A 24,772-nucleotide genomic window follows, 5' to 3' on the forward strand; every position below is an offset into this window, starting at 1 on the left:
ATCTGACAATCATAGCCATCTGTGTGGATGGCAATGAGCAGACTGGACTTTTTCTCTAATCTTTCGGATCATTTGAGCGTTTATTGAAATGAAAGTTGAATGGAAAAAAAAAAAAATCACAATTTGGTGGAGCTGTTATCAACTCAGACATTTGAAATGTGACCCCAAATACAGACTGCTTTTTTTGTAAGGCATAAGAGAGCAAAAAGGTGGGATACAACTCATCTTAATCTTTAATACGGTGTTGTATTTTAAAAACCTGGTATAGACTATCTAGTACGACAACATTTTCAGCCAAAAAGTAAAGTGTCAAATGAATGTAGAGGAGTAGAATGTAGCTAGAATATATCCCTCTGAAATATGGTGGCGTGGAAGTATAAAGTAGCATCAAATGGAAAATACTCTATTAAAGTAGCTACCACTTCAATTAAGTACTTGAGTAAATCGTTACTTTCCTCCCCCTGACAAGAAATATAGTTTGAAACAGAAAAGAACATGCACTTATTTAGGTTTTACAGATACTTTACATTTCTGTAGTAATCATAGAATAATAGCCAAACAATAACAACACTAACCGTCTGAGATAACGACGCTGGTGTAGGTGTTGAGAATGAGATTTTACTTTTGAACGTAGCTCAAATACAGGCTGTTCTGGTCTTGTGGTAATTAAACGAGAAAAACAAAACTTCTATTTAATTATGGTAAACTGCGTGTGAATTGAAAACGTGTGGTTTACGATCAGGGAATTCTGAGTTTGCGCAATCTGCAGTGAGTGGTCCAAGTGCAGAACAGGGCCAGACGCGCACACGCACACACACACACACACACACACACGCACACGCACACACGCACAGGACTCGCGGCCAGATGACGTTGCCATTTGGTTCGCGGAAGTGGCTTCTGTCGTGACCGTGGAGGGGGAGGCAGGGGGAGGAGGAAGGGAAGGAAAGGCAGAGGAAAGAAGTTCGGACTCATCTCTCAAGAAGTTAAACCAAACTACGAGGATAACGGCGGACTAAACTATCGAGCCTTTGTCCAGTTAGATGAATTTAAGCTGAAGTTGGTGCAGCAACAGCTTGGTGGGGGCAGGAGGAGCAGTCGAGGGAAAGGGAGGAACAGAGCTGGTAAGTTTGCTCGTTAAAGTTAACCACACTTTTTTTTTGTTGTTGTTGTTGGGGGGGGGGGGGGCGGGCATGGTTTGAACTGCTTGCGGTGTCTTTCGTGCTTTTATTGTACATGTCTAGAAGTTTGAGGAACTGGTTCACGTACTAACTTTACGGTTTCCGCAGGGGAGCATTGTTCTGCCTGTGTACAAGCCCGGGTTTGTGTTATATTAAGACGACTCGGTGTAGTGCAGGCTGTCGGGTTACTGTAAAAAAAATGTTGTTCATGAGCTGACTGGACTGTCCACGAGCTAAATGTTTAACTTGTTTTCGTTTCCCTGCTGTTAGACGAGTTTTTTTTTTTATTATTATTATTTTATTTTGTTTAGGTTTTAGTATTTGAGCCTAAAGTCTCAGTAGCTGTCGGTGGAACAAAACTGTAGTTAAAGTACAGGAATTCATTTGAAACCAACTTATTGCCCTCAAGCTCAGCAAATGAATAGATAGCGGGTCACTCACATGCCTTTTTTTGTTGTTGTTATCTATTAAACAGAAATATTCTTATATAATTAGAGCTGAGAAAATGGGTTCATACTTGATTAGTGTGTGGACAGAGAATAGCCATTTATTTTGCGACATTTTTTTGTGCAAAAAAATATCAAATATTCGCTGCTTGACCCTCTCCAATGTGAGGAGGTATTGCTATTGTTTGTTTTATGTGGTAGTAAAGTGAATATTGGACTGTTATTCAGCCAGTACAAGTAGTTTTATATCACACATTAGAAATTACAAGCATTTCCAATATTCTGACATTCTGTAGACATTGTTTGAGAAATTATTTGGCATGTTAATTGATTAGAAGACCAGTAGTCTATGTAATAAGGGTCATGATAATGATAATCTCAGGCTTTAAAAATGAAATATTGGCATCAGCACGAAATGAAAATTTCTGCTGATATGACAGGCCGATAATATGGTGACTAATCAGATCTTAATGCTCCATGTTTGATTAGATTACTTGACTTGTTCCTGGTGTGAGGGTGCTCTTTTGTATTAGAAGGGCAAAAGAGGGCACAACAATGTGTCTGCACTTTGGGAGGACAGCATAGTCGTTATTCATACAGTCAATCATGCAATTCAAATGCATTCCTTCAACACTACAAATTAAATTTTCCATCTTAAGAATTGTCTTCTCAGTCATTACTATGAATTTTTTGGAGAGCAAAAAAAACACGTTTCGGTAAATATCAGCATATCAGATGTCTGCAGAAAATCCACTATTATCGTGCATCCCTATCCGGTTGTGCGAGTTAAATCCCAATTGTCAGAGAAATAACCTATAGAGTCAATCAGCGCTCACACACAGACACACAAATCTTTACACGATCAGATAAATAAAGGTTCAGGTTTTCCACTGTTTATTCTGTGTTAATCGTGTCCATGGTGACCAATCAGCCAAACTCACCTCAGGTGTGTTGAAACGGGGTTATTGTTGCAGAGTGAAAGTTCACCAGGACCGAGTGAAGGACAGACAGACTATTATGGGAGCAGACTGCGGGATATGTGGGATGATTGCAGCGACTGAGACCAGTGGGCTCGGTGCTCTTATCAGGGTCAGACACACCGCTCACACCAGCAGCCCCTGACATGATATTATATGGTGGAAGTTATCTCCACTGATGAAAGAGAAGGTCCCATCAACAACAAATCCAGAAAAATGGTAGATGCAGACACATGTCAGGAGCCAGACAAATAGGACACGTACACCTCTGCGCGCACACACACACACACACACACACACACACACACACACACACACACACACACACAAAAGTACAAACACAAGGCAGATAGAAGGACAGTGGTCCGAGACACAAACTGTCAATCGAAGCTGAGCATCTCGGCCACTCCATCACAGCATTGACTCGATCCAAAAATCCACTTGATTAAAATTGGATCTGTCCAATTCTGCTCAAACTGTATCAGTCAGCAGGTGAAGCTGTAGTCCGGATTGACGGGACAGCGTGACACTTGATTGTTACAACTTCACTTTGACAGGTGTGCGCTCACTCAGACACAAACAGACACACACAGCCCATTCAGAAATAAGCTTTGATTTTTGTAAGCAGCGAGAATGTTAGGACTGATATTAGCCTTTGAATTAGTCTTTAAGCTTCGCTATTGACATAGCACAGTGGTGAGGTACTAAGCTGTTATAAACACCTCAGGACTGTTGACAGGACATTGAGTTTGTGTGTGGCCGTGTGATGACGTGTTTGTCTGTTTTTGTGTCTTGCATTTATGCTATATGTGTGCCTGCCGGTGTGGGGGTAGGTTAGGTAGGGTATGTGTTTTTTCCTGGTGTATTTGTGTGCGAGTGTGTTCTGAAAACAAGACGTAGGAGTTTGTGTTTGAGGTCGTCGCATGTGGTTGTCCGTCTCTACTTTCATACAATAGGGCCGTGTTTCCTCCTGTGGTGCTCAGTCTAGTGCAACATGCTCAGTGTTCAGTGCACTGTGTCAGCCGCATGTTGATTAAAATCTTATGTTAAAAATGAAAGCAGAGTGTGACTTACATGTAATTCACATAAAGCAGAAATAAAACCCGCATTGCATAACTTTTGTATTGTCCTTCTGCAAGTGAGAGTGATCACGAAAACCCTGTCAGCACATGCTTACATCATAGGCTCCGCCACAGTCTAGTCTGTTGCAACTGTTGCCACAGTAAAGAGGTGGATAAATTGTTTTGAGCATCACAACCTCCGCCCATTTGATCGAATTGAGAATTCAGTGCATTCAGTGTGACAACATTTGGAAAGTACAAGAGCCTGATGATTGTTTACTTTAACAGGGATCAAATAATTCTAAGTGCTAAACCAGAAGGTAACCAGCTCGACCAGTGTAAGCCTCCAGGGCACATGCGCCGCCCGCAGAGCATGCCTAGTTTGCATTCATCCAGCCAGCGTGAAAATGTCTCACCAGACACCAGGAATAACAACGGTGTATACTATGAAATACAAAGACATCTACCTGGTAGTAATCAGCCTAAACCACACCGTGGAAACTCTTTTGGCAACAGTTTAAATGTATCGGACGTTAATTTGCGTGTAAAAGTGCCACACCGTAAGGAGTGTTCATGGTATTTTTGGATTCTGTATTAGTGACCCTAGCTGTGATGTTGTCATTATCACAACTGTATATTAGTATGACTCGGTTGTGTCATAGTATCTTTATGGCGGTTATTCTCCTTTTGCAGTTCGAGGCTCTTCCACCCTTCTTCGGTCTAATGCAGTAGGTGTGGGATTGTCGACGGTGAAAATCTACTGAGAGACTATAAATTAGTATAGATCCATTAAATAATGCGCTACATAATGACTTTATAAGGTTCTTGGGCAACCGAGATGAATGAAATATTTAATAGGTTGGGAAACAAAGGCGGCTGATAGCCGAGAGATCCTTCAAACGGAGAGAGTCCAGTGGCAGAGGAGGTGTGACAGTTGTGGGCATACTCCACCTACGAGAGGAGGGAGCTCCAGGAATACGGGTTGGAGGCGGTAACACAGCGGAGGATAGCCTCTAACCCCTGATTCAACCGTTCAGTTTGTCCATTTGACTGTGGGTGGAAACCGGAGTAGAGACTGGCTGTGGCCGTCTTGCTATAATCCCGAATGAATCGTCTGTAAAAATGTGCAAAACCCCAAAACTGCTGGAGCTGTTTTTCGAGTTGAGGTGACAGGCCACTCGGTCACCACTTCCATTCGTCCGCTTCGCAGATCCGGACGAGATGGTAAGCGTTTCGGAGATCCAATTTGGTGAACACGGTGGCTCCGGGCAGCAGCTCGAAGCTTCAGAACTGATGAGAGGCAATGGGTGTTTGTTCTTTACTGTGATGCTGTAATCTATACAGGGACGAAGGCTCACGAAGAAAACTCCGCTCGAGACTTGAAACATGAGGGAAAAACACAGGGGCAGGTGGAGATCCTAAAATTTTGAATCATTTATCCATCTGAAATGAATGTCATGTGCTCTAAAAACGTCGGTATGTTTAGACCGGATTTTTTTTTTTTTTTTACATATTGCTGGAATGAAATAGTTTCAAGTCGGCTCGGATCAAAACACGTCTAATCAGAAAATATGCAAACAAAACCTGATGAAGCATTTCATGCAAATGTTTGTCACGTAACAGTTTGGATGCGCGGTGATGCAGACACATTTGAAGTCGGTACGCAAAGTGTTCAAGTTTCAATGGGAAGAAATAACACCGTTAATGACAAACCGCTGTAGCGAAGGGGAAGTTGGAGCAAGGCAGAGAGTGGTAGCAGGAAGGGAGTGATGGAAGGAGATAGAGATGTGGGAGTGTGGTTAGAGGGGGGTTGGTGGAAGGGGGATGGCACAACCCAAAATAGCCAGCTCACATGTTTGCTGTGTGCGTGATAAACTATGAAACAGACAGAAAGACCTCCTGCTGAATGCCTGGCTAATCTAATCTTCACCCTCAACTTAATTGTCGAAATTGTCGCCATTTTTCCGTCTGCCTATTTATGTGTGTTTGCACGTGAGGCTTTCCCTTGCCAGGTCCTCCCACTGTTCTTTCTGCACTCTTCGTCTTACTCATGTCCATAATGTGGAGTGATGTTCAACAGCGTCTCACACTGGCAACAGTCCAGTCAGAAAAGGTCAGCATCGAGGCCCGTTTACTCATCCACGCTCATCTTTTGGCCCAGCGTACGTAAAGAGGGTGAATGAGGCGGGTCAAATCAGATTACACAACACGCATGCACACACACACACACACACACACACACACACACACACACACACACACACACGCACACACGCACAGACATGTGCTATAAAAGCAGACAGCAGATGTGGCCCTGCAACGTGTTCATTACATCCTGAGCTCTGTTTTAGTCCGTCTCCGATTGTTTCATCTAATAAATGCTGACTAGCTGCAGCTTCCACTGCACACACAGAGACAAAAACACACGCTTGCTACCTCACACCGGACAAGCCGAGACACAGACATCCTACACATGCGGTCCTTTCAGTTAATTCCTTTCATACCACAGGCTGTGTTTCAACAAGCACACTGGATCATTGCCTTTCTTCTGTCACTCTTGCTCCTTCGTTCTCTCTTGTTCCGTTACTTTCTCCCACTCAGTACTGCTCTGTCTCCAGCTCATGTCAATGTTGTGTCTCTTTGTGCTTGATCAGCTGGGCTGCTGATATCAAGGAGGTCCCATGACCCTCTCCACAGCTGATCCTGAGAGCAAAGCATGCTGGGGAGTCAAGTAGCTGCAAGAGCGGCATCGACGCACGCTGTGATTGGTTCCTTGAGTTTTGTATGTGTGTATGAATATGTGTGTGTCGTGTGCTGATGTGCACTTTGGTATTTTTAGTGTTACAGAGTCACAAGCAGCCTGTGTTGGCCAATGGAATATATGGTAAGACATTTAAATGATACAGCCAGCTATTCGAAAACACATCGTGCCACAGTGGCAAAGGAGTTGCTTAATCTTACCATAATGTGATATTACAAGAGAGATTGGTGACAGGATATGATGGTAGATTAAAATAGGTAAATCCTCAAGGAAATAATTTGGCCCACATACAGTGAGGAGGTTCAAAATGATTTCTTTAGTTGAATTGTTTTCATTTTAGAGCTGCACGATTACAGTAAAAATACATTCAATTAAAATTAAGAATTGTGAACGTCTGCTGTCGGGTGCTATAATTTGCAAAATGAGTTTGATTCATTTTCAATATATTATGAAAAGGAGGACTTCTACTTTCAATTTATTATAATTCAACTTAATAAAAATGTTCAAATGTTTCTGACTTTGAAATAAAAACTAGAGTGTTTCCTGACCCAGTTAGAAGTTTCTAACCAGCATAAAACAGGAATAGTATTCAACACATTTTGAACAGAGCAAAGTGTCACGACAAACAATATGACACATTATGAGTAATTATTGAGAAAAATGTTTTTACTGCACATTTGGCATCTCATTTAAAAGATACTCCCGCAGCAGTACAACAGAAATATTGCCGGCATTGCAGTTTTCTACAACTGTATGTAACTGGAAATTAGTCAGCATGTTATCATGCGTTAGTAATTGTGCAGCCCTATGTATGTAAATTTAGTGAGATTTGAATCAGATGTTTTGGCTTTACTCGGCTTCCAGTTTGTTAGGTACATTCACATAAAACGAATGCAGTCTATCTACAACAGCCCTGTGATGAATCCTATATTCATGAGAGATATTTTTTGTTAAAACTGTTTCTATGTTTTTTTTGGAAGCTGTAGTTTGTGGTCCTGTTGAAAGTACAAATTATATCCTTCATGAAGCTCAAATTGTTTATAGGAAGACTCTGTAAGACTGCATTAGTTTTATTCAGGTTTACCTAATAAACTGTCAGCTCAGTGTGCTCACTCCTCTTTTGAATTTGAATTCCAAATAGCACATGAATTATTTATCCTTTCGGTGTTTTTTTTTTTTTTTTAAGAACATAAGATTATCATTCTGTCAACCCTAAGCCACAGTGTGTCATGTGTTTCACTGGTTATGGGCATGGTGCAGGCTCTGGGTGGAGGGTGCTGTCTTCACCAATCATACCAATCGCATCACTGTGAGTGTATGGTGCTGGTTCACATCCTTCACATCCCTGAGTGCTCCACTAAAGCACATGATGACAGTGTAGTGGTCAAACGTAGTAATGCAGCGACTCTTTGTTAGAGTGTCATTTGAGGACTCCTTGCTGTCCACTCTGCCTTGTTCCTGTGACACTTTATGGGTGGTTTCCTCTGCTTACTGCAACACTGCCTTCTCATCAGATGCGCTTGAATGTCGAGACCAATCTCCGGGATCTCTGCTTTCTGTCTTCCTGTCCCTTCCCCTAGAGTGCTGTAGTCCTGGAGTAGCATAGCACATATTTATTATGTGGATGCCAGTGTCCTTCTTTCCCTTTTAGTAGTATGTCCACTTTCATCAAGGTTATATTGGGTAACCTCATGACACAGCACACAGAGGGAGGGTGAATCCTCCTCTTCATATCCATCTCCATCCTCCCTCACTCTCTCACTCCCTCTTTAACTGTTTCTCAGGTTACCAAACATGCGTAAGGGAGGAGTCTCGAATAGCCAACATGAAGAACCCATCCTCCCCACACATGCACACACAAACACACATACCCCCCACCCTCCGCCTCCCCCCGCCCTTACTCCCCTCTCCACCTCCCGTCGGAGTGTGTGCATTATTGGGCAGGAGTGCAGCATCTAGCTGTGCATACACATGTACACTGCTAAATGACTCTGGCTGCAGAGAGGAGGTGGGGGGGAGGGGAGGAAACAGGAAGGAGGTAGCATGGGAGAAAAGAAGGTGGGGAGGGCACAGGCAGCAGCGTGTGTGTGTGTGTGTGTGTGTGTGTGTGTGTGTGTGTGTGTGTGTGTGTGTGTGTGTGTGTGTGTGTGTGTGTGTGTGTGTGTGTGTGTGTGTGTGTGTGTGTGTGTGTGTCAGAGAGAGAGAGAGAGAGAGAGAGAGAGGGCAAAAGAGAGAGAGGGAGAAAGAGAGAGAGACAGTAAGAGAGAAAATGGGAGGCAGCATCACCCAGACTGGGAGGAGGGGAGGACAGACAGCGTGCTCGTCCTTCTAACACACAGAAGTGGAAGGAAAGTGGGAATGAGAGCCAGACGTGAGGGGAGAAGAGGAGCACAATGAAGGAGTGCCATTGTCAATCCTGGCAGCACTGCCATTTCACCATCTGCTGAACGAGAGAGAGGGAGACAGACAGAGGAGGGACGAGAAGAGGAGGCAGCTAAACGGACGAGGGGATAGATGGAGAGGAGCTGCCGGCAGTGACTTTGTGAATTAATCGAGCGGAAGAGCGGATCAGAGGAGAAGCACGTTTTTCGGGGAGTGGACGAGAGGAAAGCCAGGAAGGGGAGGACGAAAGATCTGACAGTCTGTGGCTGTTTGAACATTAATGTGGTTCTCATGTGAATATGGAACTCACCTTTAGATGAATCGCCATGGATTATCAACTGCATGCTTTATAAACCAAAAAAGGAACTACTTATGTTTTGCCATTCATAAAAAAAAAAGAACAAACACTTTAGGAAACTGATTGGACTCACTTTATACAGAACTATTTGACTTAGTTTTTTCTTTTCTATGAGCATAGGATCTACTCTGCAGGATGTTATACAATAATTATGTTTGTTAGCTGCTGCACAAAATTCAGGTTGTTTTTATGCAAGTTTTCTAAACATCAGTTGTCTTTTAGATGTAAATGCATTGTCTAGTAGTTGTTGTTGTTATATATATATTTATACAGTTGTTCGGAAAGTGATCATTGTTCTTTGAAATGATATCAGTTTTCATACCCTAGTTGGAGTCAGTGCATGCAGCCAATGCAGGTTGTCAACATTGATTGGGTTTTATGGCTGGCGCGATGCCGGTCAAACTTTGATCATTTCCTGAACCGTATTGATCTTTCTAGCAGTCTGTAGTTTTTTCTTTTCTCCTGTTGGATGAAAACAAAGCTCTAATGTGGAGCCATTGATGCAGCAACTAATTGCTTGCCATGTGATTTGACAAATCAGTTGTCTCTTTGTCTGAAGATTTCTGCTGTTGTCGGGACTTCTCAGTACATATCCACCGCAGGAATCTCTTTTAATGTCTGTTGCCATAGCAACGGGCGGGCGCTGCAGACGGAAGATGTAAAGTTATTTTTCCTTGTTTTATCTTTTCAAACTGGTGCTGTCCCATTCGGTAGTTGTATATATTTAATAGAGAAGACTCAGCAAACTACATTAGTCCACAGATTCGTGCAGTTCTTGCAGTTTATTTCATAGACAGGATTTTTTTGTCCTTACTAGACAGTCTTTGTCTACACGGAGCTCGGCAGTCTCCGTGAATCAGGGTTGTTTCAGGTCACCTGTCTCCCCCTCCCCATTGCGTGTCCTCGTCTAATGCGAGTCAGCTCTTCCCCGTTGTCCTGATCTCACCTTTATCAATGTCAACTACTGTTTTCATCAGTCTAGCTGATGTGCCATCATCAAGAATGGCTGGATAAATTAGATTAATTTTACATATCACTCTGTGCAGCTGCTTGACCCCTCAGCTACTAATCACCGATCACTAGCTGGGCTTTGTTTATGACAGTGTGTTCCTTTTACTGTTTGTCTGTAGGGGACTCAGGATTTCTCTTCATGTAGAGGGTCACCTGACCTACACTGTGTTCTGTGCACTAAAACATCCCTGGGCAGGGCCAGGGTTAACTCTTCTCATAGAGCCTTTCAGCAGCCCTGTGTATAAGAACACACCTGGATTTTCCCCTCGTCCATTTGTGTTCGATCTTTTGCCTTTTTTAAGTGCTAATTATCTCTCTGGACTAATTTCTGGTTTTATAAGGGGTGTAACAGACTGCTTTGTTTGTTCTGCATGCTCTTTGATTGTCTAGATACCGGGTGTCTTTTATGACTTTTTCCAGCCATACTTCTTAACAGCTTTCTGGAGATTATCCCAGCCTGTCTGGCAGTGCGTGAGTATGACTGGATCCGCCATGGTGCTTTTTGGCCAAGACCAGATGGATGACTAGCGAGAGTTGCTAGACAATCCCTCTGTGGTGCTAGACTGGTGTAGGCGACTGTTCCTCTGCCATGCGTCGGGGCCCACTACAAACCTGGACGCTGCACTTCAGGCACAGTTAAGTTCTGAAATGTTAGTGAGTGGAGAACATTTTTCCTTGGCATTACTGAAACACTGGTGCCAACTTTACAACGTTGCATAAGTGGTCGAGGCAAAGTGTGTGTAAACCTCGTTCTCGTCTGAGGGAGTAAAGGTCAACAGATTGTAAATATGACTAGTGCCTCAACAGCACTAAGGTGTAGGCCAGCCGGCTCGCTTCAGGACTGTAGGTGTAGGCTTGCCTCCTACTGAGGTCAAACTGTTGCAGACGGTTTTATTTATGGGACTTTGGGTTGCAAGAGACTGTTAATGTAAACAGACTGTCGTTTACCTTCTTGGTTAGACTATGCAGAATATGAGATGTTATGTGGTGTCTGTACAGTAGAAGTGAGATCTAACCTGCTGCTTGCCTTCCTTAGAGGAAGGAAACTGTCCTGGAATATTACACTTGGCTTGTTCATATCATATCTGGCTGTATCAACACTTCTCTCAGGTAAAAGACAATAATCTGGGCTTGTTTTTTGAACGAGGCACTAATAAAGTTACAGGGTGAGAACAGCTGTGCGTAGAGAACTCAGTATAACAACAAAATGCAGTTTTAATCAAGCATTTCCATCTGGGTGAGTGAGTTCATGGGAGCCTCAAGGACCGTTCAGGGAACCCTGGGTTGGGAGTTCAAGCCCGACCAATCAGACCTTGTTACCATCATAGCAAACCCACTGGTAGTCTTCAACAGCCAATGACCTAGATTCTCCAGTGTTGCATCACCACCACCACCGTGCTACTGCAGTGTGTGTCACTGTACCAGACACAGATAGCATCTCAGACTCCACCAACCCCATATCTAATGGTGCTCCAGTTAAACAAAAACATCCTAACCAAGGTGGCCACTTTAGGGAACACACTTGAACCAACCACGGCAGGCTCACTTGTTTTAGCCATATCAGTAACTTCAATCAGGAACGGGCCCAACTCTGACAGCCCAGTCTTAAGTACTAACTTTTTTTCTTTCCGTTTTTCTTTTGGTATCTACAGTAACTATGTCTGGCCTCTAAGCCATCCATAACCTTAAAGTTTGAGAGGCAGAAAGGCAGGGATCACCATTAACACATTAGACTGAGGGACTGTTTAACAGGACAGCCTGGAGAACGGGCGAGCACACGAGGGAGGGGGAGAGGGGGAGCGAGAGATCATCTGGAAGAGGAGAGAGGAAGTGGTGGTGCGGGAGAGGGCGGAGGCGTTGGAGAGACAGAGGTTGGCAGAGTACATTGTGTGGAGGAAGAGAGAGGACTTCCAGGAGAAGAGAGGAGACGGAGAGAAGGGAGGAAAGGGTGCAGAGAAAGGGAAGGAGGCCGCGCCAGAGGAGATCTGGAAGAAGAGAGAAGAGGAAGAAGGAGAAGCAGGCAGGGAGAGAGCGAGGGCCATTCAGAGAGGACATGAAAACATTTGGAGGAAAAGAGAGAGGGAGTAAAAACGGGACCCAGTGAAAGGTTTGAGATGCACATGAAAAGTAGGTGTTGAAGAAAGTGTGCTGCTACCAAGAGTTGGAGACTAGCCATACATCCGTAAGCCTCCCCTCTCTTCTTTAAGCAGTTCTGGGCTTCTCTGTGCTCTGCAGGTGCTTGCTGCTGTAGTATCGACCAGTTGAGGCTGTGTATTATGCGTGTTGCTGCCATGTTCGTGTGCACAGCCCCCCTTTGCGATCTCCACGTTGGCTGCTAATAGGATTTTTATGGGCCCGTGTCAAGCGGGATAGAGCTGCCAAGGGGAGCTGCTTCACACGCACGACACAGGCGCACACCAACACACACATACGTGCATAATCAAAGAAGGATTGTGGGCAGGGAAGGTTTATACGGCCTCACGCCTGCAGACACATCACGTACAAGTGCGCAGCCCTCAGTGCAGTACGACACATATGTGAGGGGGCGTACAGAGAGACAATCACTTGTGTTGATTCTCCATGGTGCTGGCGACAGCTGAATAACTGGCTCTCACTCAGAGGCTGTCAAGTTTGGACAAGATACTCACAGATATTGTTTTACATTATGGCAGAACACCAACATGGACACTCTGTGGAGAGCTAAGAACATGCCTTCATCAGTCCCTGGGAACTCAATGAACAATGAAGAACATTTAGAACTGTACTGATGACAACATGAGCTGCACTGGTGCACTAAAAACCTTTTTCATCTGCATTCTGCCATTAACTGGGACACCCCACATTTCCTCTGCACCTTCTCTCGTTCTGCTTTCGTCGTGGATGAAGCCGTTTTTTAAAGCAGTTTGGTTTTGGCTGCCTGGTAATGAGTGGAGGACAGACAACCAGACAGATGGATACAGCTCTTACACTGAGAGAGACAGACAGATGGCTGTGTGTCCTTTTACAGAGAAACTTTGAATAGTGAGACAAAGAGACTTTGATTGAATCACTAAAGCCTGTGTGGATATAAAAACTGACCCGGCAGATTCATCATGGAGCTTGTTCCCAAAACCAAGTACACCCACTTTCGGAGTGAATCGCTGAGCTCGACTGATGAAACAAACTCCAATCCATCATCGTTCCCTCCTTCCAGTCCTGCCACCCCTCTCACTCCCTCGCCTGGTTTACCTTCTTCTCTCTCGTCCTCGTCTCTAACTCCCATTTTGCCCCCCACCTCTCCCCGCCCGGCAGAGAACAGCCCCACCACCCTCTGCTCCTTCTTCCCCAGGATGGGATCCCTTCGTCTGGGCGTCTCTGCCACTCTCCTCCCGGGACTGAAGGCCTCCAGCAGGACGCAGCAGCCTCGGGCGCCGGTCGAGTCCTCTGGGGATGACAGGAGCAACTCCAGCTCCTCCCCTCCTCTTCATCACCCTGCTCCCCTTCTAACTGCTCCTTCTCCCCCTCCCCGACCTCCTCTGCAGGACATGAACCGGCTGGGAGGGGCGTCCAGGAGGGCCCGGGTGGAAGGAGGGCAACTGGGTGGAGATGAGTGGACGCGCCATGGCTCCTTTGTCAACAAGCCCACCCGCGGCTGGCTACACTCTGACAATGTGGTCAGCACCACCGGTGTTTCCTACACTGTACGGGTAAGTGAGCGGCACACTTTCACTAACCCCTAACTTAAATACATAATTACACAACTCTCTTTCCACTCTTCTTTCACAATTTTAGACACAGAAATGAGGAAAGGACACCATTTCTTCCTTCCTCTTTTGTGCTTATTGGTCCAATTTGACCGTGATATAGGAAATGGCTGATGTTAATGTGTTGCCTTCCTGTTTCCCGGGCAGTACATGGGTTGCGTGGAGGTGCTACAGTCAATGCGAGCGCTAGACTTCAACACCAGAACTCAGGTCACCAGGTGAGGTTCACACAGTGCTCGTTGCTGCTGGCTTTCTCTCATTTCATCTCTCCTTTGTGCATGAGGGAGCGAGATTGTAAAAGTGTGGTTAGACTTAGAAAAACATCGGCCGCACACAAATCACTCACCACTCGCCTCATATATTTCTTTGTCTGCCCGTCCGCTTTCCGTCACACTTCCGTTCTATTTTCCTTGCCTGCTTGTTTCCCTCAGCGTGAGTGTCTGACTGGGTCTGCTCATGTGTGCATATATACACGGCTGCCGCACTCTCGGCCCCTAAATTACAAATGTTCTGGAATCCTGGTGGTTTCCTTCTGATAGTGATGTTTGTCTCTGTGGCAAAGACGAGCGCAGTTACCGGGGACGATAAATTCTACCACCCGTGGCCGGATCCCATTTAATCCACGTGAATGTGAATCCGGGAAGGTGCGAGGGTTAATGACGGGCCATTGCCAAACATGCGTGTTTTTAATGTTTCAGGGAAGCGATATCTGTGGTGTGCGAGGCAGTGCCCGGAGCCAAAGGAGCCCGCAGGAGAAAGGTACATGCTACACACACACACACACCAGCACACACCCTTACATTATTTATTTATAAGGCTTAAGTGGACAGCAGTGGGAAGGGTTCTCTGGATAAGAGCTAGATTTAGCCTGATTGTCCACCATGTGGTCAGTTGGCTATTCAGTCAAATGTGATCCTACGCACGCACGCACGCACGCACGCACACACACACACACACACACACACACACACACACACACACACACACACACACACACACACACACACACACACACACACACACACACACACATACATACATACATACACACGCACACACACACACACACATGCACAGATCTCGATTTTGGCTGATTGTACACTTCTGTGGTTAGCGGGCTACTCGCAGGTAATTACCAATCAGTCTCTCTTTTCCCTCCCTCCTGTCACAAGGGAGGCTGGAGAGGTGGGATAGAAAGCTTGTGTGGAGCCAGTGCCAGGCCAAAGAAGCACTGCAGATTAACAGACACCGCCGCCAGTCTGCTGTTTAAAGACTGCCTGTGTCTATTCACAGTATTCCTGTAAAACTAAAAACATCCACCCAAACAGTCCATAAAACAGGTGGCTAAATCCAGCTGTCATAGCAGGCTTTGACCAAGGAATGTCATGCAGTGGAGCACACCAGACAAAATACAGTTATAGGATGTAAACTAGAATAGATTAAACACGTCTAGTCCCTCTGATTTGACTGGACTGAGGTTAACGTGGCTGAGCGTGTGCACCCTGTCTCTCTCTGCATACTCCAAACATGGATGAACGCCATCAGAACAAGAGGAGGATTGGGATAAATGGGCTGGCATGATGTGTGCGATGCTCTTGGCCCGGGCTACACTATGTGAACTATCCTGCCTATCTCCCATTGGTCACAGTTGGCCATGGAGACAGGATCACTTTCACAATTGCAGCTGTTCTCCCACTCCCACACACACAGGCATTTCCACACATACCCTCTCAGACTCACGCTCAGGCGGGGAGCACTCAGTGGACTACAGAGTCTTGTTGAAGTAAAAAGAAAAGAAAAAATATATATTTTATTGCTCTGTTTGTGCAGCTTATTTTAGTTATAACTCATGAACTGCATCCCTCTCCTTCACAGCCTGCCTCTCGCTGTCTGACGTCCATCCTGGGGAAGAGTAACTTGCAGTTTGCAGGCATGACAATCAGCCTCACCATCTCGACCAGCAGCCTCAATCTGCTGGCCTCTGACTGCAAACAGGTTAGACTCAAATCCGCTTACTCGGGAAGCTGCTTGTTTCCTCACAAACTCTGTTGGCATTTGGTCAATCTGTCCCTGAAAGCCAACAATCGCACCGAGTCAGACATGTATCTGGTTAGCCAGAGGTATGTTCGGTATCCAGAGTGCACTCAGCTTGTGCAGTGTACAAACCTGGGGATCCGTCTGCTTGATGATTTGAGTGTACTGACTTACTTTTAAAGAAACTTTAAATCTTTATGAAATTGTAAAAGAAAATGATTTCTGCTATCGTCATTTTCTTCTGAATATTATTTATCTTTCAAACCATGTTTCAGTGTCCAAACTGTGTCGTTTTTTTTATTCTTATGTCTACAAACCAGATATAGTTTTGTGATATCTTTGTATGTTTTATAGATGCATGGTAATTATTCCGTAGACTGCTTTCACCCTGTACTTTATGGCATAAACTAGTTTTAGTGAGCTGAAATGTTACAGCAGCTTGGATCTAAATTATATAAACAATTTTTTTTTAAACTGATTATAACATCAAGAAAATATGTAAATAATTTACTCTGTTTTTATGATTCAGTCATGAGCGTATTGTGTGTGGTGACCTTCTGGAACATTCAGGGGATGCCCAGATAAATTTGTTTGCCTCATTTACTCTGGATGCTGCACAAATCCCTCTTAACCCTCGTCTCGGTTCCTGCTTCACCACAGAGCAGGATGTGATCCTCCTCTCAGACCTCTAATGAGTTAATAGCTACTGAACGATGTTTTTCTTTGGGGAGATGGTATATGTACAGTATTGTAGTGCATCCACAGTAACACATAGCACAAAGGAACATGTCATGGACCACATTCACAAATAAAGACTGGGATACAGAGCAGATCACATATAGTACTCAGAGCATTAGCAAGTGTTGATGCTGTTGTTGATCCAACATTGTTGGTTGCTGCAGACTGTTAAAAAGGTGTTCCATCCATTGCCCCTACTTAGTTTTTTTTTTTTTTTTTTTTTTTTAATCTCTGCTGCAGTTGATGGTGCTCAATGGAGGAAAAAGCACTTTTCTCAGTAATGATTCCACATTTGTCTCTCCATCCACATGCTTTCATTTCACCTCCCACATACTTCATGTCACCCATGTGCTCTCTCTCTCTCTCTCTCTCTCTCTCTCTCTCTCTCTCTCTCTCTTACTCTCTCTCTATCTATCTCTATCTCTCCATCTCTATTTCTATTCCTCTCCTTCCTCTCTCTTCTTCTTTCTTTTTCTCCACAGATAATCGCCAATCATCACATGCAGTCCATCTCCTTCGCTTCTGGAGGAGACCCAGTGAGTCACCCAACCCTCTCTCTCAGCTCAAATCTCACTCTGGCCTTTTTCCATCTTTCTTCAGCCGGTGCATCCTTCCCTCCTTCCTTCCTTCCTGTCTTCTGTCATTGTCTATTCTTATGAATACCACTCTCTTCAATGCTGCATCACTGGCTTGCAGTTCCTGTCTTCTAAACCTGATCTCATTACTTCCTGTCATCTCTTGTTCAGCTCAGTCTGTTTTTAACTTCTTGAAGACCACACCTCTTTCTTCTTCTTCTTCTCAACCTTTCTATCCTAAACCTGCCCTTCATTTCCCCTCCTCCCCCAATCGATTTTTCCTTTTCCCCTCCTCCCCTAACTGTCTTCACCTGTCTCCCTCCCTCAGGATACGGCTGAGTACGTAGCATATGTGGCCAAAGATCCAGTCAACCAGAGAGGTGAGCAGAAACAGCACAATGACACCTTCACTGAGACAGCATCCGCCAATTCAGACACACTCTGAAATCAGAACTTTATTACTTTTGTATAGAAGTTTGACCATGATACTTCCTTTATTCACTATCAGTTTATGGTGGAACAGGTTTTGAAAGTGCACTTTAAGGAGCTCCTGTGAATAAACACGACCAAACATTTTCATTAACATATAAAAGAATCTTATCAAGTAAATGAAAAAGCTCTCCATGTTTTTTTTTCCCTTTGAATTTGACACACCACCCAATACAGCTGAGACATTACAGACCAACTGTGCAGAGCAAAAGAAGAAACGGGGCATTTATCTCTAAATAGGCAAAAGAAATAAGTGTTTTAAGTGTGTTTACTTAGATGCTCAATATGTGAACATGTGGCTTGGTTTTCCAATTGGAAAACACTATTCTTGGTTTACGTACTCAGAGTTCAGCTGAAGGAAAAAAAAGACAAAATCCTTTGAGTTTACATAATTTATATTAAGGTTCAAAGATTTGACCCCTTTTTAAGCACTATTCATCATATTCTTAATGTAATTCTTTAATCCGGGGGAAAACTAGAGCATGAAAGATATGGAGTCTTTCATTGTCAGAAAATGCTGCCCAGCATGGGGCATAATGAAAATGCACATGCATCCACACTTTTCTACTTTTTACTGTCAATATATTTGTCCATTTGAAGGACATACAGTATTTTATTCAAGGACATGACACCGCAGCCTCTCCCCCCCCCCCCCTCTATTGCAGCGTGTCATATTCTGGAGTGCTCAGAGGGTTTAGCCCAGGAAGTCATCAGCACCATCGGCCAGGCCTTCGAACTGCGTTTTAAACAGTATCTAAAGAACCCCCCCAAACTGGTCACACCTCACGACAGGTAAAGGTTAAAAATGTCACCTGCATGAGCAAAAAACAAGAGCTTGTGTTTGTATTTTGTCGCCTATTTCTGTATCTGCTTTCGTAACATCAATTTCTCTCCCAGAATGGCTCCGTTTGATGGCTCTGCATGGGAGGAAGAGGATGATGAGACTGCTCCACCTCCTGAGGTCCCTTACTATAATAATTTCCCTGGAAAACAGCCTCCCCCTGGTGGACTGGTCGACATGAGGACCCGTCTAGGGGCCACGCTGGTGAGAAATTTGTGGAAAGTTTCACAAATCTATTAAAAATAAAGAACGAAAATATAACGCGTATGTAAGTATTCACAGCCTTTGCTCAATACTTTGTTGAAGCACCTTTGGCAGCAATTACAGCCTGTTTCTACTACTTTCTCTACTCTCGTTTCAAAAGAAACAGGAACTGAAATAGTTCAATAATAGTCAAATAGAATTTCATCTTTTTTTACTCATTTTCTGTGTACAGTGAACCCTCGTTTTTCGCGGGGGTTACGTTCCAAATAGAGACCGTGATAGGTGAAATCCGTGAAGTAGTAACCTTTATTTTTTTTACAATTATTATACAATGAAATACTCCATAATACATTGAAACCAAAGAACAAAACCTTTTTACAGGCCCAAGCATTTGTTTAACAAATAAAAGTACTGTATAAATGTTTTTTTTTTACAAATAACTACTGTACTGTAAAATAATAATTTTAATCATCAATACGAACTGAAGGCTTCAAATTGCTGAGATCAGCACCGCCCCACTGCGACCCGAGTCATTGGATTAGAACGGGAGATTCATTAATTCCGTAATGGCGACCTACAGCCGCATAGCTTCTACCTTCATTTAACATGTCCAGAAGTTTAACTTTTTCTGCGATAGTTAGCATCTTCCTCTGCCTTTTGGGCCCGACCGCAAGTGCCTTTGTCGGTGCAGAACGTTTTGTCGACATTATGGGTTTTAGAGAAACTTGAAATTGCAAGAGAATTTGCAAACTTAAATTTGGCAAGCTGTTTTACGTACGTGTACATATTAAACCGCAACGTTATTGACAAACAGGTAGAGAAGAAGCGGAGAGACTGTTTAGCCAATCAGAATGCAGAACACAATGCACGATGCAAATCCGTGAAGCAGCGAGACCGTGAAAGGTGAACCGCGTTATAGCGAGGGTTCACTGTATCTGAAACAGATAAACAGAAAATGAGGACACTAAACACTTGGGAATTTTTCTTATATCTAACCAAATATCGAGTGAAGATGAAATTGTATTGAACCAGAGAGAACCTTTAGTAGTGGTCATGTTTTAAAAAGTGACACAATCCAGTACTGCTGACAGCATGCGCTCATCAGAGATACACTTCCTGATTTTGGTACAGCTCTCGAATCTCCCTCTCTCTGCACTGTTCGCCAAGTTGACACTTATTAAAGGTATCGGTCTCCTGAAAGGCAACTGTAACCCTGCTAGAATTGCTTTGTTTAATGTGCGCACATCACTGTTGACTTTTGTAATACTTTTAATAAGCCAGAGAAGGAGTTTATTTGAAGTTGTCCACACGATGTAGTGACTCATTTATTTGTATGCCTCTGTGTTTGCAGCCTTATGGACAGCCAGGTCAGAATGACATTCACAAGCAGCCTCTGCCGCCTCTGCCAGGTGAGCCCCGTCTCTGCCTGTCTGTCTGCATCTCTCTGTGTATCTGTTATTCACTATGAATGTGAAAGAGAAAGACCACTGTAGGTATGGTTATAACTCGTATGCCCAAAATGGAGAGATTAAACAAATATCTTTCCTTGCACCTTTCTTAGATAACTAGAACTTTCTCTCACTATAGGTCTCCTCTAGTCCAAAATGGCTTTCAGGCAAATTTTTATTTTCTGAGTTACAACACACTGTTACGAACCACAGATAATCCCCTTTGTGATAATTCAGCCACACTTTTTCTCTATACCTTTCCTTTCTTGTATTGTCTGTTTAAAATGCCAGAGCTTGTAGGAAATTAGATAATGTGCCAAGATCACTAATGTTTACTTGTGTTTTTTGTTGTTGTTTTTTTTCCCAGTGGGTGCCAAAGAAGGGGGACGGGAGGTGTTTGATGACCCGTCATACGTCAATGTGGACAAACCCCGTCTACCAGTTGCAGCAAATGGAAATGCTCACAGAGACGCTTTTGACATGAGTAAGTGTCTGCATGTGCTTTTTATTCAGTCAAAGTGTTGTGTTAGGAATCTCCTATTAGCTTGATAAATCAAGTTCAAATGGACCGCTATCTAAAAAAAACATTGGTAGTGCAAAAGCTTGCCGGGAAACTAAATAAGAAAGGTGATTAGTGATATAATTTCTTGTAAACGACAAGAAATGTGGTTTACAACCAAAATGACCAAAAATAATTGGCTATTGCAATGTGCCTTTCAACCATGTGAAACAAATAGGACTTATTTAGCAGGGAGATGAGCAGAGTAGTTTGTACTTTACATTCCATATAACTGATGCTAATTGAAAAGTGGAGCTGTCCACAGAAGGCAGCCTCAGAGGAAGATAAGGAAATTAGATTGTCTTTGTCCATTACAGGGGCATTTTATGTAACATTATTGATTGGCTGCATAAAGCTTTTCTCATTAAAAACACTCCATGAGGCCATGTGCTTCACAAACTTGTTTTTGGATACGACCCCCTATTAGTTGTTCAAAACAGAAATGCAGACAACACTTAAAGACAAAACATACAATTTTCCTATATGATGATACCTGCTGAGAAACACAATATTACAAATATATGTGTGTTTTGATTTTTTTAAGAGCCACTTGATGATGCCCTAGGGGTCTCCGGGCATGGCGGCCCAATCTCGGTGGCAACAACGCCATCTCTGGTGCAGCAGTTGCAGTGTGAAACCTGGTTCCACGGAAGCTTAAGTCGCAGAGAAGCAGAGAGGCTGTTGACCCGAGACGGAGACTTCCTGGTGCGGGAGTCTGGGACCACACCCGGACAGTATGTCTTGACGGGACAGCAGGGGGGTCAGCCCAAACACCTGCTACTGGTCGACCCAGAAGGAGTGGTGAGTCAGGGTGGGAGGAGGAGAACAAAACAGAAATCACAGAGGGAAGGCAGAAAAATGTGTTGTTGTATAGGCGTGTAGATCGTAAAACTTACCGTAATATTTCATTTTCTTTTAGGTCCGTACAAAAGACCATCGGTTCGGAAGTGTTAGTCACCTGATCAGTTACCACATGGACAACAGACTGCCCATCGTGTCAGCTGGGAGCGAAGTGTGTCTGCAACAGCCAGTCGAGCGCAGGGCCTGACGTTACACACACTAATGAAATACTCCACCAAAAATATGCACGCACTCTGACAGCAATTCAACACACACGTTCATTTACTATAACTCACACAGCAACACTACACTTAACACATTTAAACAAGAATACAAATGCACAAACACATTGCAAAGCCAAAAAACGAAAAGATATCACCAGTTTCTCTGCAAAATCACTCACTTGCTGCTGTTGCCACATATTCCTGTCCTTCCTGAAAGCCGGACTGTGACCTGCATTCCCTCATCAACCCCACCAACTACCAGGCGCATCCCTCCAAAGCGGAGAAGCACTGCTGCAATTTCTCAGCCTACTATGAACCAGGGAGGAGCCCTTTGCGAATTTCAGAACGGGGCAGAAAACAAATGCAATTTCTTTTTCTTTTTTTTTTGAAAAATAAAAATTCAACATGCAATTATGAAAAATTCCAAAAAAAAAGAACACATTAATACATGGGATCGTGTACCAAAATTGTGGAACTGAAGAGTGTTAGAGAAAAACATGAACGGACACAGAGTGAGATATTCGATGCTTTTAAGCATGTGTTCTTAATGAAATAAATTCCCTCCTCAGACTGTCGCTGGAGCATTTGAGCCAAAAACATAAACTGGACGGCAAAGGTTCTTTGCTTCAGAGACTGAACCAGGCTCAAACATTCAAGCTTCACTGGAGCACTTCAGCAGCAAACCTGACTCTTGAAATAATTCTGGCTGATGAATATGCAAAAATGTTTGCTTCCAATCTAATCAGGACGGCCTCCCCAACCCCAAACACCCCCCTTTTAAGGACCTTGGAGGAAATCTTGTATGCAAAACTGGGACTGCTATGCCAATGACCATTATATATGTTCTTTTGTTGTATTTCGGTCTGCTATCTTGACACTCATCTCTCATTGGACACTCTTGAGTACAGGCCAATAAAAACAGCTGCACATCACCAATCCCTTTTATAAACGGAGGTACACACACTTTTAACACCACACACAGTCTGTACCACCTGTCATGCCAAAGAACATGAACCTGGTTGCTAACATCAGAAAAGGAAGCCATGACGATTATCAGCAGTTTTCCGTCTTGTGTGCTTACAGGAGCCGATATACACAGTAGGCCATGGTGATTGTGCCTGAGTACATCATCAAAATGGAGATTTTTAATGCAAGTTGATGTCACCCACAAACACAATAACTAGTACATATCGAGAAGCGTAGACCAGATCTGTTTGACCTATTGCTTTTCAATAACACCTTAGTACGTGTTCGCATTGACAATCTGCTGGTTATATTTTTACTGAGTGAAAGCAAAGAAGAGTAGTTAAAGGAGACTCTTTTAAATGATGGCTAATTAGACATCCTGAACATGCTAAGCAATGAATTTCCCTCTGCAGAAATAATGCAACGTATGTCATAGTAACTGGTAATGTATTTTTTCATGTATTGTAAAGTTACTTTGGTTTTTTGACTCATTTGAGGGAATAATGTCCTCTTTTTAAAACCTTGTACGAAGAGGCTCGGGGGGGGGGGGGGGGTAAACGAATATAAGGATGTTTTTGGAGCTTTGCTAGTGATGAAATGTTCAGCCAAATGTCACTCCTCTGTGTTGTTTTCACAAACCTTTGTGAGGACCTAGAGGGAGAAGTTCACACTCCTGTTTTCTCCTTCCCTCCTCCCTCAGCTCATTTTGTTGATTTTTATATCCTTTTTAATCGTGCCTTGTTTCTTCAATGCAGTCGCGTCACTTCAGTGCAGTCACCTTATGTACTTAATTCAAATGTAGTGGACTACAGGAGAATCTTACACAAGTTTCTCAGTTTAACAAAGACTTTGCAAAAATGACACTCCAGTAAACACACAAACAGATCCAGTGATGGCAATCTCCTCTGATGCACATTCTTGCATTCAGCATATAGTCACAGATACTTGATGTCACCGTTGGGGAGGGGGGGTATTTCCTGATCACCTGTAAATAACATACATTTTTGACAGATCAGCTTAGTATTGGGTTGTTGTTGTTGTTGTTGTATATATAATGACTTATTTGATAAGTAACACAGAGCCAAACACCACAGCACTGAGGTAGCTCATTTTAATGCTGATTGAACATGTCAAAGAGATCGAGGCCAAAATCTTGAAATACGAGAAGGGATCTTTAAACCTTAACTGTCGACTCGTCTTCAGACCTTGAAGCGGCGGGCGCACATGTAATCGAACATGCACACGCGCATACCAGAGTGACAGCTGGGACAGTCAGGCACTTCAAATCTGCCTGTTCAAATGTTTGTAGGTCAGAAATAGGAAAACTAGAGATGTTCTGCCGTTACTGTGTGCGCCTGTTGTATACGTGTGCTGGAACAGACTCACTTGACCCCCTGTATCATTAGTGAACTGGTCCTGTGTTGTCATTGTTCATCACAGTTGCCTTTGTTGCATGAAAATTCTTAAAAAAAAAAAAAAAAAAAAAAAGTCGTTTGTTGTTGGTGATAGTGTTGATTGATGCTGTTGTACTTTTTTTGTGTTTTTGAAAGCCAAAGGTTACTTTCAAATAGCGTGCACAGATATTGATTTTTACTTTATATGTTTCTGTTTTAATACTTTTTTTTTTGGTTTTTAGGGAAACATGTCTGTTTACACCTGTATCTGAAAATATAGATTGCAAATATAAATACATATATCATTCATCTCTCTTTGTGAGTTTGGCTTTTGCTATGATGATTGCATTTAGAGTATTTATTACCTAGTTTGACAGGTTTTTAGATCCCTTTTTCTCCATTTGTTTGAAGGAAACAACAAAGCACACACAGCTAGAAGGTATGATTGCCTGTCACATACTGTCCTGTACAAAGAGTGGGATGTAATGTATTGAGGCTACTGGAACTCTCTTTTTTGTGTACACATGAGGCTGTGTCAGT

General features: G+C 43.4%; 1 protein-coding gene across 3 annotated transcripts; it reads left to right on the plus strand.

Annotated features, from left to right (window-relative positions):
• The first annotated feature begins 922 nt into the window (after positions 1 to 922).
• Positions 923 to 24,545, plus strand: shc1 (SHC (Src homology 2 domain containing) transforming protein 1). 3 transcript variants are annotated; one of them, XM_069695935.1, is made up of 13 exons: positions 923 to 1,124; positions 13,699 to 13,863; positions 14,068 to 14,138; positions 14,619 to 14,679; positions 15,796 to 15,915; positions 17,175 to 17,228; positions 17,596 to 17,647; positions 18,422 to 18,548; positions 18,654 to 18,801; positions 20,153 to 20,210; positions 20,617 to 20,733; positions 21,353 to 21,609; positions 21,728 to 24,545. In XM_069695935.1, the coding sequence occupies exons 2-13, from the start codon at positions 13,702 to 13,704 to the stop codon at positions 21,854 to 21,856; spliced, it is 1,356 nt and encodes a 451-aa protein (XP_069552036.1). In that variant the 5' UTR covers positions 923 to 1,124; positions 13,699 to 13,701; the 3' UTR covers positions 21,857 to 24,545. The 3 variants fall into 3 exon arrangements, with proteins under 3 accessions (XP_069552036.1, XP_069552033.1, XP_069552034.1); XM_069695932.1 differs by lacking the exon at positions 923 to 1,124 and having other exon boundaries at positions 8,517 to 13,863; XM_069695933.1 differs by lacking the exons at positions 923 to 1,124; positions 17,175 to 17,228 and having other exon boundaries at positions 8,518 to 13,863.
• Positions 24,546 to 24,772: the final 227 nt, after the last annotated feature.

This window comes from Brachyistius frenatus, unplaced genomic scaffold, assembly GCF_029030835.1.
Source record: "Brachyistius frenatus isolate BFR_SWC_R1_liver_20210118 unplaced genomic scaffold, ASM2903083v1 Contig_20, whole genome shotgun sequence".
Taxonomy (NCBI): domain Eukaryota; kingdom Metazoa; phylum Chordata; class Actinopteri; family Embiotocidae; genus Brachyistius; species Brachyistius frenatus.